Source organism: Xenopus laevis, chromosome 6L (assembly GCF_017654675.1).
Source record: "Xenopus laevis strain J_2021 chromosome 6L, Xenopus_laevis_v10.1, whole genome shotgun sequence".
NCBI lineage: Eukaryota > Metazoa > Chordata > Amphibia > Anura > Pipidae > Xenopus > Xenopus laevis.
Genome location: NC_054381.1, coordinates 16656586 through 16673953, shown reverse-complemented (window position 1 = coordinate 16673953; position 17368 = coordinate 16656586). Strand labels below are relative to the sequence as shown.

At 39.4% G+C, this 17368-nt stretch overlaps 1 protein-coding gene across 1 annotated transcript in view; it reads left to right on the top strand.

The window, feature by feature from the left end:
* LOC108718467 (receptor-type tyrosine-protein phosphatase N2-like) overlaps window positions 1-17368 on the top strand; it is a 606363-nt gene that overhangs the window by 361864 nt on the left and 227131 nt on the right. Inside the window, exon 12 of the mRNA XM_041565802.1 lies at window positions 11746-11810. Coding sequence (XP_041421736.1) covers window positions 11746-11810 — 65 coding nt within the window. The remainder of the gene's footprint in view (window positions 1-11745; window positions 11811-17368) is intronic.

Here is a 17368-nt window from a genome sequence, read left to right as displayed (position 1 = left end):
AACACATTCAGCAACTCTCCCGGGTGCTGGTAACCCTCAACAGGAATACTTATGAAAAATCAACATTTATTGAAAAATCCAACTAATTTTGATTTCCTATCACTTCAGTTTCACTTTTCAGAACTCAATGGGTGCATTCCAGATTCTTAACGTATTTTTTTTCCGCAGATACTTTGCATAAGGGTTTTTTTTTGTGCCTGTTGAGCCGCAGAAAAGCTTCTTATGTTCTCAACATGGATCACACATGGGTTTATTGTACAAGTGAAAGGAGATTTAGTTTTTATCTTCTTATTTTAGTCTTACACCTGGTCTTATTTCTTGATGACTTGAAGCAGTCATTTAACAGCATGGCACATATCAGGCATCTATGCTGCTGAAATAGTGACAGGTCGGTGTTAATCTTAAACAAATGTAATCATGCTTATTGCCCAACAAAAGAAATTGGCATTACTTTTTTCACTTTAAATAATCCTAGTTAATTTTGAAAAACATTATTTTTTGTTAAATCAGTGATGCTTTGAAAAACATTCTACATGTTTAATTCATTCATTACAGTTTACTCATGCTGATGCTTACAACCTTTAATTGCCAGATTATTTTATTCTGTACCATACAGGTCAACATTTTTGATAACAGAGTTTGTTACACTTTTCTAATATATAAAACTTCAGGCAACTGAAATGCATAGGAGTAAGGCTTCAACCTATCATGTTTTGTACCAGGAAGTTGGATTTAAGCAAGTTTACTAAAGTTACTGTATGTAAAGGCTATGTGGGTTCAGGAGTCTGCCCTTTTGGCTATTTTTAAGAGTAACTTATTGGATCATGCATGGTGGGGTATATGGAAACATTCTGCAGACTGGTGATAAGGCAAGCTCTTCAGTTCACTTGTTCAATATGTAGGGTTTGTGGCAAGTGGAACATTGAGACTTTCAGAAGCGGTGGCCTTCAGAAGAGGGGGAGGGGAGGTCTTAAGCAATGGTGTATTGAAGAGTCATCCTTTACTGAGTGATTCTGTTTAGTCATATATTTGGGGTGTCTGTAGATTAGTGATACAGATCACTTCTGGAAAAACTCAGTTATTGGGGTGTTGTAGGGAACCAGATACAAGGTAACATTGAACGTTGCAGTCTTCAGAAGCTGTGTTTAGATAAGGCATATATTTTGGGGTCCTTGTGGACATTCTGCAGCAGGTGATACAGTCAGCTCTTGTCTGGCGGAGGTGAGTTATTAGGGTATTGTTGATAGCCAGGTAGAAGCTAAATGTAAGGTTCCTGGGAAGCTGAACATTGCTGCCTTCAGAAGCCATGGATTGATGAGGCATTTTTTCTATATGGGAGAAGGCTTTGTTGAGTGATGCTGTTTGGTCATGCATTTTGGGGTCCCTGTGGATAGTCTGTAGATTAGTGATACAGTTTCAATCTGCCAGAACTGGGTTGTTGTAGGGCACCAGATAGAAGAAAACATTGAACATTGCAGTCTTTAGAAGCTCTGTGTAGATGAGGCATGATGAGGGGTATTTTCCATTTGTGAGTGGACTTTTGTTTTATGTTTCTTCAATAATGTATATGTGTTTATGGCCACATGCATCATTAACCTAATGGGATGGGTTAAATGAAATGTAGGAGCTGTCACAATGCATCAATCATTGGCTGAAAGTCAGCAAACGCGCTGGCAGTCTTTATCAGGCTATGACCAATGTCAGATGTAATAAAAAATATAATATAATATGTAAAAATATATAAAATAAAAATATAATATGATATGGCAAGTTTGTGGTTGGAGTCTATCCCTTTGACCATTGTTTACATTTGAAGACTTGTTCGCCATAAAAGTGATTCTTAATATCAACACTAAATGTGTTGACAGCTTTAGAGTTGCTACTTGTATATCCTTTCTGCAAACATGAGCTTGACCGGTCTTTAAAGCATGGCTGTTTATATTTTTGCCGATATGTTTCCATGGCAACCAAATGATGGTACCTTGCACCTTAAAATGTGTTGCTGTCATTATTTCCAATCAAGGTTTCCCTTTGTATTTCATTACCTCTGTGGAGATGGCCAAAAGTCACCTTCCCTGAACTTTCCCTCACTTGAGACCGGTCATATCACTGGCGAATGGTCTGACTGGTCCCAAGTGAGGGAAAGTGCAGGGAAGGTGACTTTTGGCCATCTCCACACAGGTAATGGAATACAAAGGGAAACCTTGATTCGGAATAATGAGATGACACATTTTTACTTTTACAAGGTAAGAGTGAATGTAGTACAAGGTGGTCTGTAAATGTGCTGAATTCTAGTAGTCACTGTTATACCTGTATACTGCTCTACGGGCAAATACTTTTGTTTGTCAAATGTGCCGCGGCCAGTGATCCTTTAAAATAATTAGCATGTGGCGCATGTAGTTGCCTTGCCTCCATATTTGTGTCTAGCTGCTTGAGTCCCTTTGCTGGTGGGTGACACTGTGGGGTAGTAGCCCTCACTATCTCTCACTCCTAGAGTGAGCTATTACAGATCTTTTATTACTTCTCCTACTGAGGCCTACCTCCACCTCAGGCTCCCCAGTGCTGACCAAGCCCTGCAGCAAGTGGTGTCCAATGAGACTGAGCATAAACTAAGGAAACCTTGACACCCCTGTGTAACAAATTTCAATACCAACAGGGAAGTGCCACAGAAGACTGGTATAGATCACTCACCTAGTAGAAGCAGTGTTCCGGGTGCACCAGCCTCAGACCCTCGGGGAAGGAAAACCATCAATAATCCTCTCAAAATGGAACCTCCATGCACTCTAAGAAATCCACAGTGCAAAACCTCTGTTTATTTAGATTCATTTAAAAAGTGAACAACTCCTATGGCCCTACGCGCTTCATTCCCTATAGACACATAATCATGGGCTCATGACTAAAAAGTGAACATTTCCAATGGAGCTATGCGTTTCGAGCCCTATAGGCAGTGAACATCTTCAAGCCCATGATTTAGTGCCTATAGGGCACGAAACGCGTAGGGCTATTGGAGATGTTCACGTAATCTATGTGTTCAGTTAATCTATCTAAAAAGTGGTGCTCATTTATAAACACTGGGCAAATTTGCTCTTGGGCAGTAACCCATAGCAACCAATCAGAGATTAACTTTTTTTCAGCCAGCTGCAGGTTGAAGACTGAAAGCAATCATCTGATCTCTTGCCGTGGGTTACTGCCCTGGTGCAGATTTGCCTAGTGGTTATAAATGCCCCTCGTTTTTTTTTAAATTTTATAATTGTTGTCGGATTTCCTAGAATACACAGAGGTCCCCTTTTAAGAATATTGTTACACCTGACATCCCTGGCCCTCTACAGAGTTGCCAGGGAACACTTTAACCTGGAAAGGGAAACATCTCTCCATATACAAGTATGGGATCCATTATCTGTAAACCCGTTATCCAGAAAGCTCAGAATTTTAAAATGTTTTGTTAAAATGAATTCCCTTTTCTCTGTAATAATAAAACAGTAGCTTGTACTTGATCCCAACTAAGATATAATTAATCCTTATTGGAAGCAAAACCAGCCTATTGGGTTTATTTAATGTTCACATGATTTTCTAGTAGACTTAAAGGAGAAGGAAAGGTTAAAACTAAGTAAGCCTTATCAGAAAGGTCCATCTAAATATAACAGTAAACCCCCAAAGTAGTGCTGCTCTGAGTCACCTGTCAAAAGAAACACAGCATTTCTTTCCATCTATTGTGTACTCATGGGCTTCTGTATCAGACTTCCTGCCTTCAGCTTAAACCTCATTGCCCTGGGCAAGAACATGCTCAGTTTGCTCCTCCCCCCTCCCTTCTGTGCTTTAATCTGAGCCCAGAGCAGGGAGAGACTCAGGCAGGAAGTGATGTCACACCATGTTAATACTGCAGCTGCTATCCTAAACAAACAGAGAGCTTCTTTACTCAGGTATGGTAAAACATTCTACAGAATAAATATAGCATTCTAGCTTGCACTATTGCAGCTAATCTTTTGCCAATAAAATGCCTCTGTAGCTTTCCTTCTCCTTTAAGGCATGAAGAACCAAATTAAGGAAAGATCTGTTATCCCGAAAACCCCAGTTTTTTTTAAGTGATATTCCTACTTCTCTAAAGAGTAGGAATTTAGCCAATTATATATGGAAAAAGCTTGTATTTGTTGTCGGTGTCAGTCCCTGTGGCCTGTTTTTACATTCAGACATCAGAGGTGACAATCAAAGAGTAACATCAATGCCGACTGTACAAACAGATCAGACATTTTCGAGGTGTACGCATCACACCCTGCTAGGCAACTGCTAAAACCTATGGAAAACAAGGGATTTGATTTAAGCAGCCGCTGCACAGAAGGCTACACTTTGGAGTAGGGAGAGCGGCATAAGGGTTAAGGAGGTGCTCAGAATAATTGGGGAAAAAAAAAATAGGCAAACTCTCTGGAAAGCCGACCGCTCCAAAGAACATTGTGTTCCACGCTAAAGGAACAACATCTCTTTGAACAGTGGGAATAAATATTTTAGTTAGAGGGGGGTAAAAGATTTTTTTTATTATTATTTGTATTATTTACTGAAGTGTGTTTCTCAAGTGGTTGCTCTCATTTCGTTTTAAAAGCCATAAAAACCCTAAAAAATAACATGAATGTGTTTTTGGCTTTGGCTTTGATCCTTGCGAGGTTTTATTTCCACCATCAGAGAATATTCATTGTGCTATTCACTACATATATTTATCACTCCTAAGCAGGAATTGTCGATAATTGACGTGAAGTTACATTCACTGTAAAACGGCGAGAAAGAAGGACCTCGCAATAAGAGGAAGAATACAGGGCTAATATCAGTATAAAGAAGGGCATACTTTTAAAGGCAACATGTATTATGAGTAATTTCCCTAACTAGGCAAGGCAGAATTAACAAGGAGCGATTATTATTGTCATTATAATTTTTTTTTTGGTTCTGTTGCTTTTGTTTGTAATGAGAGAAAGGATTTCACAGTTCTGAATAAAGGAGATAATTGCTATGCACAAATTGTAACCCCATTGAACACCTTTTAACTTGCTGGAATTGTGTAGGAAAAGGGGAAACGGGCCATTTTTTGTAAGTAATGTTTCCCAGTTAGTATTTATTAAAAGAGACTTTAAAAGGACATTTTGCTGTGATCACGTCTATTTCCAATGTCGGAATATTAAAGGGGTTGTTCACCTTTGAGTTAACTTTTAGGGGCAAATTTACTAAAGGGCGAAGTGACTAATGCTGGCGAAAATGTCGTCAAATTCGCTGATTTACTAACGGGCGCTGGCGTAAATTCGCTAGCGAAGGTGATAGACTTTTGAGCTAGTTCACACTTTTTTAACGCCAGGCGAATTTTCGTAACTACACAAATTCACTAAGATGCGGATTTTAATGAACGTTACCTCTTGCGCCAGACTTGCCTTCACCACCTCAGACCAGGTGAAGTGCAATAGAGCAGATAGGACTTCCTCAAGTATAATTAGAAAATTTTTCAAGGCCCAAAAAAGCTGGCATCTTTTCAGTTTTTCAGTGTGATGGGCTGCAAAAGATCGTAAATTTTTTTTTAGGGTACCCGGCTTCCCCCCTACATTTCCTAACATATGACACATAAACTATACACTGGGCTCATGTGTAGGGAAATATAACAAGTTTATTTTATTTTATTAAGGTTCCCTGGGCTTGTGTAATGTAATGTATTTGCTGCAACATATACGTCTATTGAAATTTAACTTTCCGTCGTATACAAATTAGCCAACGTTAGTGCAACTTCGCTCTGCTTGCCGAATTAACGCTAGCGAAACTTCGCCATCGTTCGGCGCCCTGGATGCAACTTTGCATTTTAGCGAATTTTCGCCTGGCAAAGTGTGGGGATGTGAGCAAAGCCGTCGCTGGTGAATTTTCGGAGGTTAGTGTGATGTAGAGAGTGATATTCTAAGACCCCTTTACTTGTGATCGCAGGGTCTTCTGTATAGTAGTTACTCCACTAATTAGGATTGTGGATAGGCCTTAAGTGGCATCTACCTTTCCTTAGGGGAAAGAATGACCTGAGCACAGAGATATCTACCTCCTGCTAACCAAGTCAATTGATTTTTGGCCATGCTAATGATCTTACATTGTTCCTTTATGGCCTGAAATGTCCCTTGTTCCTGCCCCACTGGAGACATAAAAATATTTGACAATTTCAATACAGCGCATGCAGCAGAGAAAGATTAAATTGAATTATGGGAGAACAGAGTTCCACGGCAGCCGAATGAGGATATGTCTCAGTCTTGACCTCACATTTATTGTTCTGTATGTCGCACAAAGCATTGCATCACAGTAAAACAACACTTATGTGAAGGTCGTCTCCATTGTCTATGGGTAAATCAAACAGATGCTGTGTGAGGTATGTGTCGCATTTGCTTTTGCTTGTGTTTTCTATGGACTGACCTAAATGACAAAAGCCTTTTTATTATTGAGCATACAGAAGCATACAGAAGTCCTAGTCCTAATTTTCCCAAATGATTACACAGTGCATAAACCAGAGCTCTCCGGATAATAAAAACTACAGCATGTCTCTACTTCATAATGAGTATGAATGGACTTTTCAAAATATGAGTTTAATAGAAAAGCTAAAGATTAAGGTCTCTGCTATCAATACAAAGGATAATTCAGTTCTGCCCTCCTCTTCTCTCCTTTTTGTACACAGAACCGGCCAGGGGCGTAACAACAGCACGCTGCCCCCCCCGCCAGAAAAATATACGGCATTCATAGGGACTGCAGTGTGCACATCCGGCATTTACCTACCCCTCCCCCACCACCGCCATTCAAGCGCTTACAGAGACACGAGCACGCCAATTTTTAAAAGAAGAAAGTGCCGGGAGGGGGATTTCAAGACTATAGAGGAACAGACGCTGCAATTCGAGCCCCCCTTTTCTCCGGGCCGCCCACGACCACGGGGTCTGCTTCCTCTATAGTTACACAATTGTGCTACATACTGTATGTCTTGACAGAAATAATACAACATTTAGGGGGTTATTTACTAAAATCCAATTTTGTCTAAAATTCACGAGTTTACCCTATTCATCATTAAAATAACTTGAAAAATTTCGGATCGGGAAAAAACTCAATAAACTCGAGCGAAAACTCGAATCAGACACATTTTTCGGACTTTACTCCCAACTCGTTCTGAATTTTTCAGATCATGGGGCTAAACCCAACCCAGACCACGATATTTTCAAATTGGGATAGGAACATCTGCCATTGACTTATACATGACCTCAACAGGTTTGACATGGCGAATTTTTGCATTTGGACTTTTTGCAGCATTGGAGTATAATAAAATCTCAGTCTGCTGTTTTTGCTCAAAAAAACCTCGACCAGAAAATAAACCGAGTTTTGTAAATAAGTGAAATGTAACTCTCTCTATTGTCCATATACAAAATAATATAAAAAGTTATAACATTATTATCCCTATTAGATCATTCATCAGAGTTACCGACCTTCTTATACACAATGTTGGAACGTCAAAAGGGGAGCCCTTCAGTAAAATAGGAGTTTCCAGTGGTGTAACTAGATATTACCGGGCCCCATGGTAAATTATTTTTCAGGCCCCCAAAATGTCTAGAGGTTTACCCATTTTAGCAATATTTATTGAAACTGTATCTGAATCAGGATCTCATTGGGCCTCTACACCTCAGCCGCAGGGTCTGCTTCTTCTGTAGTTACACTGCTTGGGCGGTTCTGTGTATTAACAGTTCCATGAGGCTTTGCAGGGGTTAATATGGGTTTTGGAACACACAAAAGAAACCCACACAGGTATAGGAAGAACATACAAGCTCTGCGCAGACAGTGCACTGCTGGAATCAAACCTACAAACCTATGATCATGATAGAGTGAGTTCAGCCTCCTATACACACATTTATATGTAATTAAATAAATTGCCTCTATTATGTTCCTTTATGATCCCCGTGCCGCATGTTATTATGTATCCAGGAGTGCGCACATATTGCTCTTTATTACATAAACCAGCCCCTTGTTTCTTTTGTTATATTTCTAGTGTACAAAATAATATTTTTTTAACTCCTTTGACCCCATACCTTCTCACCTGCTTTACCCAATCTCTGATACACTCTGTCCTGCACCTAGCCACCTATTTAACCTTTACCTTTCTTCTGGTACATTTCTATCTTTATTTAAACAAGCACTAAACACTCCGGTCCTCAAAAAACCTTTGTTGATCCCAGCTCTCCCATCATCGTCCAGTTTCCCTTCTTCCATTTACATCCAAATAGCTGGAAAAGCTTGTTTACAAACGCCTGGCCCAGCATTTCACTCACAACTCCCTTCTTGACCCCTTCTGCCCAACACACTCAACTGAAACTGCACTCACCAAAGTAACCAATGATCTTCCCCTGGCAAAGTCTAAAGGTCACTATTTCATACTAATCCTTCTAGATCTCTCTGCAGCCTTTGATACAGTTGACCACAAATTCCTCTTAGACATTCTATACTCAGCTGCCATTTGTGACACTGCTCTATGCACGGTTCTCTATGCCTCATGCCTAATGCACTTAAATTAAAGGAAAACTATACCCCTCAAATAATGTAGGTCTCTATAAAAAGATATTGCATAAAACAGCTCATTTGTAAAACCCTGCTTCATGTAAATAAACCATTTTCATAACAATATACTTTTTTAGTAGTATGTGCCATTTGGTAACCCAAATACAAAAAACTGCCATTTTAAAAATAAGGGCCGCCCCCTGGGATCGTAGGATTCACTGTGCACACAAACAAACGAAACAAACTATACATGTTAGGTCACATGAGCCAATTAACAGACAGAGTTGTGTCTTTTGCTTCCTCACTTCTTCCTGTTACAGTTAGAGCTGCAGTATTTCTGGTCAGGTGATCTCTGACGCAGCACACAGACCATCATGAAATGGTGGTTCAAGGCAAGAGATGTAAAAGGGCAATATTTATATATTTTTATATATATACCAGTTTGATAAGATTCTTATAAACTATCTGTTGCTCAAGTATTCATTTTGTGGGTATAGTTTTCCTTTAATTGTAGCGCATGTTACCCTTTCTTGGCCTGAACCAGTGCTTTAGCTACATCTAAAGTAGAACACGTTTTCCTTTCAGTGGTCCCTTCCCGTTAAGATCAGTATTACCTGGAAGAGCTACCACCACTTTATCCTAGTATGGAGCTCAGGATTGCTCTTAGCTTACATGCCTAGAGTGTACTATTACAGTTGTTTGCCTATCACAGTCTAAATACCTCAAATAAGGGGTTTCTGTTCCCCAACCTACACTAAAAGGATGGTTCCTTTAGGTCACCTTTTTTTTACTGAGTTCTTGTGTCTCAGCTCCCCAATAGCATCCTCCATGGTCAGCAGGTAGAGGCCAAAGAAGAAGATCCATGTGCTCCTACCCCCCACTTAGTATATTAAACCTTGACAAGAAACGGTTATATCCCAATGCCATTGGTAATGCTCTCCAGATGGGGCTTCCTTACCCAACAAGGGATTTCAAAACATTCACAAGCCAGTAGTTAACGCTAGGTGATTATTGCTCCCATTAATGTGACTAGCATTTGTGTCTGTGATTATATAGTCGAACACTGGTTCCCCTTTATGTTCTGCAAGACCATGAAGTACTTTAAAGTATGTTTTTGATTATGACTTAAGAGACTTCTGCTTTGGAACCTCATGCCCTTCAGATATTTTATTTCCTTTAGAATTCTGTATAGAGATGATGCCACAATGGTTAGTGTCAGTGTTTTTAAGCCACTTTTGTGTTAGCCAGTCATCTTGACCTTCTTCAAGATCCCTAAAATTGTGACTATTGCGCACAGCAGAGAGGCCAAAGGCTATATTTAGTTGATAGAAAACACTTTCCGAAAATCCCAGAGGTTACTATTGAGGGTGCAGACCAAATTATTCTACTGTAGAAACGTGCTTAATTATATGGATTACTGAATAAATTGTCAAGTGTAAGGAATTATTCTGATAAATTAAAATACTAATTAAACAGGCTGTTGCAGAATTTTGAGAACATTATAGGATTCTGCTTCTCGGGGTAATTTGCATATCCTTCATCTATGAATTGAATTTTGAAGGACTTCATTTATATATTTGCCAACCCTTTGTTTCACACGTACAATGAAAAAAAACAACAAGAATTGTGCTGGTCACTGCTTTTCTGGATAAGTCATGGTTTTGCTATATATCCATTTATTTTATTATTAAAATTGTGCCAGTTTCTAATTAAGGGAACCTAAAATGTTAGGACAATTTTAGTTTTAATGTTAACGCACAAAAGACTGATGTAACTTACCATCTCTCACTAATAAGACTATTACACAGAAGATGCACTAACCCTCTAGACTTCTACTTGCTTCCAAGGACTGACTTTGGATATGATGATCCTTCCATAATTCACTTGCATTTGCATACCATGGGTATTGCATTCTGGGGTAACCTCCTGTACCTGTGTTTTCCCTCCATTAGAAAGATTTTGGCACGGTAGAAAAGGGGCAAGGATTTTCGGATATTGGAAAGGATTTGGGTGGATCTTGAATTGGCATGGACAGATCATGTGTGAAATGAGAAAATGCATAGAAAGATTTTGAGACAGTCCTGGTTCCTAGGAATAAAAGGCAAGGATTTTCAGAAAAGGGAGCAGAATTTGGGTGGATCTTGGATTGACATTGACAGGAGTGGGAGCCAGAAAAATCATTTAAAATTTTGTAAAATTAGTGATATCTTGTTAGAATACCAAAACAAATTTTGGACAGTGGGGCTCTGGTATGGACTATGATTTTCTGGTGGCCCCCTGGCACCCCAAGCAGACAATGGGTGCATAGTATGGAGTATGATCAAGCCTTTCTTTCTTTCTTTCTTTCTTTCTTTCTTTCTTTCTTTCTTTTCTCCCTTTTTTTCTTTTCCCTTTCTTTCTTTCTTTCTTTCTTTCTTTCTTTCTCCCTTTCTTTCTTTCTTTCTTTCTTTCTTTCTCCCTTTCTTTTTCTTTCTTTCTTTCTTTCTTTCTTTCTTTTCTCCCTTTTCTTTCCTTTCTTTCTTTCTCTTTCTTTCTTTCTTTCTCCCTTTCTTTCTTTCTTTCTTTCTTTCTTTTCTCCCTTTCTTTCTTTCTTTCCTCCACCTTCTTTTTTTTCTCTTTCCTTAGACATGTTAAACAGAGCCATGGCTCGGCCCTGCTTCCAAGAGCATACCTCAATAATACATCATAAGTTCTGTGCCTTTCAAGGTTCTTACCTGCCTAGTAAATTCAAGTTTCATACATAAGTTAGCATGTGTTCAAAGTGCCTGTTCAGCCAGCATTACCCAGTCCTAATAAAGCTTGCTCCTTTTGTCCCTGGAAAAACCTATTACATTAAGTCCACGCTTTACTTGAAGCTCAAAAAGGTATTTTGCATTTAGACAGTGGACACTAATGGCCTAACACAGCTGCCATGTAGGTGTTATGACAATAATAGCTCCAAAAACCAATGTGTCTTTTGTTTTATATATTAATCGTGCTGGCTTCTTACCAAGTTTGTGTTGTCCCTTAAGCTCCAGGAGAAGAAAAAGTTTATTGTGTCAACACCCTGGTTGAAAATGGAATATAATTAAGATAATTGTTCATGGTGATGGGCTTTTGAAAGAGTGGGTAGCCCGTTAGCTATTAATGAAATGCAGAAACAAGGTGAGTTCAACTGAGCAAAATCCCTTTTAAATAACCTTTGTGTATTTTTTCTTTTAATTTCATTAACAGCTGCCAACAAAGATGCGCTTGAAAAATCCACTGGTTTGAAAATCCTGCAGACTGGAGTTGGGGAGGTAGGCTCTTCAAATATATTACTTGCTAATTATTACTTACCCCTGATACTCAAAGGGGTTGATTTACTAACATACCATAGGTGCTAAATTGCATCCATGCAGTTACCCATAGAAAGCTTTCATTTGCAAGCTTTTAGTGGACTGATCTAAATAAATTGCTTATTGGTTGATTGTTGATTCTTTCACATCCCTCTGTTTGGGTAGTTTTCCTCCCACACTAAATATAGGAATGTTAATTGGCTCTTTATGAGATTGGCATGTGTGATAGGGACCCTAGATTGTAAGCTCCACTGGGGCAGGGGCTGATATAGAATCTCTGTGATGTGATACATAGCAGATATTAACTAATACATGATGCCCACTTATCCTGAATGTTGGTTAACTTTAACACCATGATCCAGGAAATATGGTCCTGGTGATTGTCCTGGCATTTAGACAGGCAATCAGCATTCAGCTTATTATACATCTACCAAATAGCAAAGAGGAAAGTAAGCTTTTATCGCTTTGCTCCTGTGAAAAAATTCTACATTTACCTCCATAGAGCTAGCTGCCAAAATAAAGGGATTGATTTACTACAAGCAACATACTGTAACTATAGTAATTGTTTGTGAATTAATCATAACATGTTTTTATATTAGTCCGCTCGCGACTTGTCCAATTTATTGCCTTGCATGGGGGCCGTTTTTAGTTGCAGTGGATCCAAGGGAAAATCAGACTTTGTGGAGCCTCAATATTCATATAAAGTAGGAGTCTCCAAGTCTCCCAGTCCAGCATCCACTAACAGAAAGGCTGCAGGCAATGCATCAGGTTTGGGATCTGCCATCTGGCATGTTCATGGTGGTTTTTCTTTTATTGACGCGCTGTGAGGGCCATCTTTAATTGAAATGGATCCAAGGGTAATTGGACTTTGAAGGGCCTTATTATTTATATTAAGTAGGATTCTCCAAGCCATGACATTTAGAATTCCAGCATTCACCAACAAATGAAGGACTGCTGATAGGGCAACAGCTTTGGCATCTATCTTCTGGCATACTTGATGCAACGTATGGCGTCCCAAAACCCAGAAAAAACCCCAAGGTCCTGGTCTCAGCTCACACTTCTGCCTCTAACAACTGCTTTTTGCTTCGGGAGGAACCCTCCGCTTAAAAAAAGGTCTTAAAAAGAGAGGACCAAGGGGGGAGTTCTGGACAGACAAGGGAACCACAACGAATACAGAAAGGACGGTAGAACAAGGAGGGTCAGTACAAATCAAACAGTGCAGTACAGAATCAGGAACCAGGAGCAAAGTCAGGATAAACAGGCTGGGGACAAAATCAATCGGTAGCATAGTACAAAGTCAGGATCCTGAAGAATGGTCAAACAGGCAAAGGTCGGGTCAGGCAGCAATGCAGCAAGGTCTTAAACAGGCAAAGGTCAGGAACAGATAATCAGGCAAGAATCACACCCAGGAACTATGAAAATAGACCTACATTGGGCAATGAGTCAGTTGCAGTGTATGTTTTTTTTATAGGCAGCTTAATGGCTTACACAAATCACCCGTGGCCACATTGGCAACAGTTGAAATAAGCCAAGCCTACTTGAAATTACATGGAAAGCAATCGGAGTGAACCAGGGCCTTAGCTGTCTGCTCACATAGTGCAGCAGAAATGCAGACAGCACAGAAACATCTGTACCTGGTTCAACTCTTGTTAAACTTGAGACCATCTTACTCTAGTGCCATTTGCCCTGCTGTACTCAGCTCTTTCTACTTATAACTGCTGGACTGCCAGGTCCCTATCTAAGGCCTGGCTGGGCCATTCAAGAAAGTTCTTCCTTACTTGCCTCTGTATCTTTATTGCACTTAACATTTTGAGCACTTATCTTTGTAAAATACATAGTATTTGTTCCTAAGCAATCACCGCGGGCACTAGTAGGAAAGTAAATATTCCGTGGGTGCAATCCAAGCACGGCTTCATTATACATAAGGGGTGTTCTGTAGACATCGTTAGTTCGCCGGTGAAATGCAGTCATTTCTTTTTGCTTTCCTAATTAAAATGAGAATACACTCTACCTACATGCTGGATAATACCGAATAGCAAATGTAATCCTACGATAATACCCAGTAACATAATTGGTAGTTAGTGTATGAAATTTCCCACGTTATAATTTGATTGCTACAGTCTTGAAAACCAACAGTATCAATTTACTATTGAAATAAAGCTGCTCACTTATAATGTGAAGATTTTAGTTTAGAGAATTAGAATTAAAGGAAAAGATCTTGTTAATGATTGGTATATAATGATATTTTGAAGATATACAATAAACTATGATTATTATAACTGACTGAAAGAGACATAGTTATTTCTGTATGGCTTCTTTAGTTTGAATTCCCCTTGGAGGTTCAACCTTCGGTCAAGCTGAGGCTGTAAGGCGGAAATCCCCAACTTTTTTTACCCATGATCAACATTCAGATGTAAAAAGAGTTGGGGAGCAGCACAAGCATGATATTTATTCCTGGGTGGTGAAAAATAAGTGCTCTGATTGGCTATTTGGTAGTCCCTATGTGGACTGTCAGCCTACAGGAGGCTCTGTTTGGCCATAAACCTGGTTTTCATGCAACCAAAACTTGCCTCCAAAGAACTGAAACATAAGCACCTGCTTTGAGGCCACTTGAAGCAACATCCAAGGTTAAACATGTTGCTCAAGAGCCACTGGTTGGGGATTACTGCTATAAGGCATACATCTCAAAACAACGGGAGAGTTGCTTCTGAAAAATTGTCAAGGCTGCTTGGCCCTTTTCAAGGTTGAAGGGGGGAACCAAGGAAGAACCAGAATTCACGAGAGCAGATTAAATCATAATAGTGGTATCCAGAGGGCTATGGGGCAGATTCACTAAAGCGCAAAGCGGCTAACGCGCCAGCGTGACGTTATTTAGTTACTTCGCCGATTTACTAACGGATGCTGCCGTAAATTCACTAGCAAAGTGGTCCTACTCTAGCGCTACTTACACCCTTATGCCATGCGAAGTTGAGCTATGGCAAAGGGACCCAACTACTCTAATTCACTAACTTCACATTTTACTGAACGTTACCTCCTACGCCAGACTTGCCTTTGCCATCTCAGACCAGTCAAAGTGCAATAGAGTAGATAGGGATTGCTTCAAAAAAAGTTGAATTTTTTTGAAGGGTGATGGGCTGAAAAAGATAGTAAATTTTTTTCGTGGTACCCTCCTTCCCCCCTACATTTCCTAACATATGGCACCTAAACTATACAGTGGGCACATGTGTAGGGCAATATAACAACTCTATTTTATTTTATGAAGCTTTCCCAGGCTTGTGTAGTGTAATGTATTTGCTGCAACATATACGTCCATTGTACTTTAACTTGGCGCCGTATGCAAATTAGGCATCGCTAGCGTAACTTCGCTTTGCTTGACAAATTAACGCTACCGCAACTTCGCTACCTTTCACCTCTCTGAGCGCAACTTCGGATTTTAGTGAATTAGCGGCGCCATGGCGAAACTTCACGAAGTGCGGCGAAGTGCGGTGAAGCCAATGCTGGCGTAACTTCAGAGGTAAGTTAATTTGCCCCTAAGAGTCTCTTAGTAGATATCTAGTGATGGGTGAACTTTTTTGTCTAGCCGACTTTTTTGTCTCAATGCTTTAAATTCAAAGGGAGTCCAGAACAATTTTTACACAAGCGACAATTTTTTTCTCACTCTAAATGCATTGAATTCAATGGCAGTTTTTTCTTATGGTGACTTTTTTGTCTCGGCGACAATTTTTTCACTGAAGTTTCGAGAAAAAATTCACAGGTGGCAACGTTCAGGATTTTTTCCGCAAAACCAAGCCTGGTGAATTAATTCGCTCATCACTAGATTAACCTTTGGAGAAATAGGAACATGACTATTCTACTGGAATACCAAGGGAGGTAGGAAAGTAATTGTTCTAATGGGTAGATTTACTAAAAGTAGCTAACGACTTTTGCACCCTTCGATTTACTAACGGGTGCAGGCACCAATTTGCTAGCGAAAGAGACAGGTGATAGCGGTAATTTGCACTCTATTGCCAGGCGACTTTTCGCTCTGGCGAATGGACGCTAATCTGCAAATTCACATTACCTCTTTCGCCAGACTTGCCTTCGCAACCTTAGACCAGGTGAAGTGCAATGGAGTGCATAGATATTCCTCAAATTCTGTCACTTACATCATATTGTGAGTGGAAAAAGCATCAACGTTCAAAAAACGCTGGCGACTTTTCATTTTTTTCAGAGTGATAGGCTGCAAAAGTCCTTAAAAAATATATATTTTGTAATGGTTTTCTCCATACGTTTTCTAACATTAAGTTTACAGTGGTCTTATGCGTAGGGCATTAAAACAACTCTCTTTTCTTTATTAAGGTTCCCTGGACAAGTGCAATGAACAGTGTAAAGTTCTTGCTCATACAACTTTAAATTTCCTGCCATATGCAAATTAACCTGAGCACAAGATCTCTAGCGAATTTTCTCTATGCAGAAATGAACTCTAGCGCATCTTCACTCGCATTGCCGAAGTCACTTTAGAGAAAAGTCAACATTTCAAAAAGAAGGTGTGAGTATCTCCAACAATAATGAATCAATTAATTAAAAAATGTAAAAATGTATTAGGACATAAGAGCAAGACCTAACGCGTTTCGTGCCTGCTGGGGCACTTACTCATAGGTTTTTCAATTTTTTAATTAATTGATTCATTATTGTTGGAGATACTCACACCTTCTTTTTGCAATGTGGTCTTGGACCTACACCCTAGGATTGGGGTGATGTGAGTATATTCTCCATGATTAACTCCAATATTTGTTTTTGAATTATTAATTATTTTGGAGTCGTACCTATCCAGATACATATATCTATTTCTTTGGCATTGACACAAACCATATTACTATATATGTTGTTAGCGAAAAGTCGTCAGCATTCGGCGCCCACAACGAAACTCCACTCCACAGGGAATAAACGTAGTCTGAGTGAATTTTTCGCCTGGGGGAGTGCAAAGTAGGACGCTGGCGACTTTTGGCCAGTTAGTAGATTTGCCCCTAGGGGAGGTACAGTAGTAAAGTTACTATCCAAATGACATACCAGCCAAAGGTAGAAAAGTAACTAATCTATGAAATACTAATGGAGATAGGAAAGTAACTATTCTAATAATGAAATATGGGGGCGGTAGGAAACTCACCATCCAAATCACATACCAGGTGGAGTAAAAAAAAAGTTATATTCTATGAAATACCAAGGGAAGTAGGAAAGTTGTAAATAAATGCCATGAAACGTAAGAAAGCTGCCATTCCAATGAAACACTAGAAATCAGAATATGAACATTACAAGTAAAAAGCCATTAGAAAACTTCTCAAGAGGAAGTAGTTTAGTGTCAACTGCATTTTAAAAAACGAATACAAAATAGTGACATATTTTCAGAAGAAAATCAGAGAGCTTTTTTTCCCCTATGATCAGTGTAATGAACAACTTTTTTTTCCTACCAACAACTGTGTTGGAATCATAGAGCAACTGCTTGTCTCTCTTGTCTGTGTACAGTAGAACTACATTTTTTT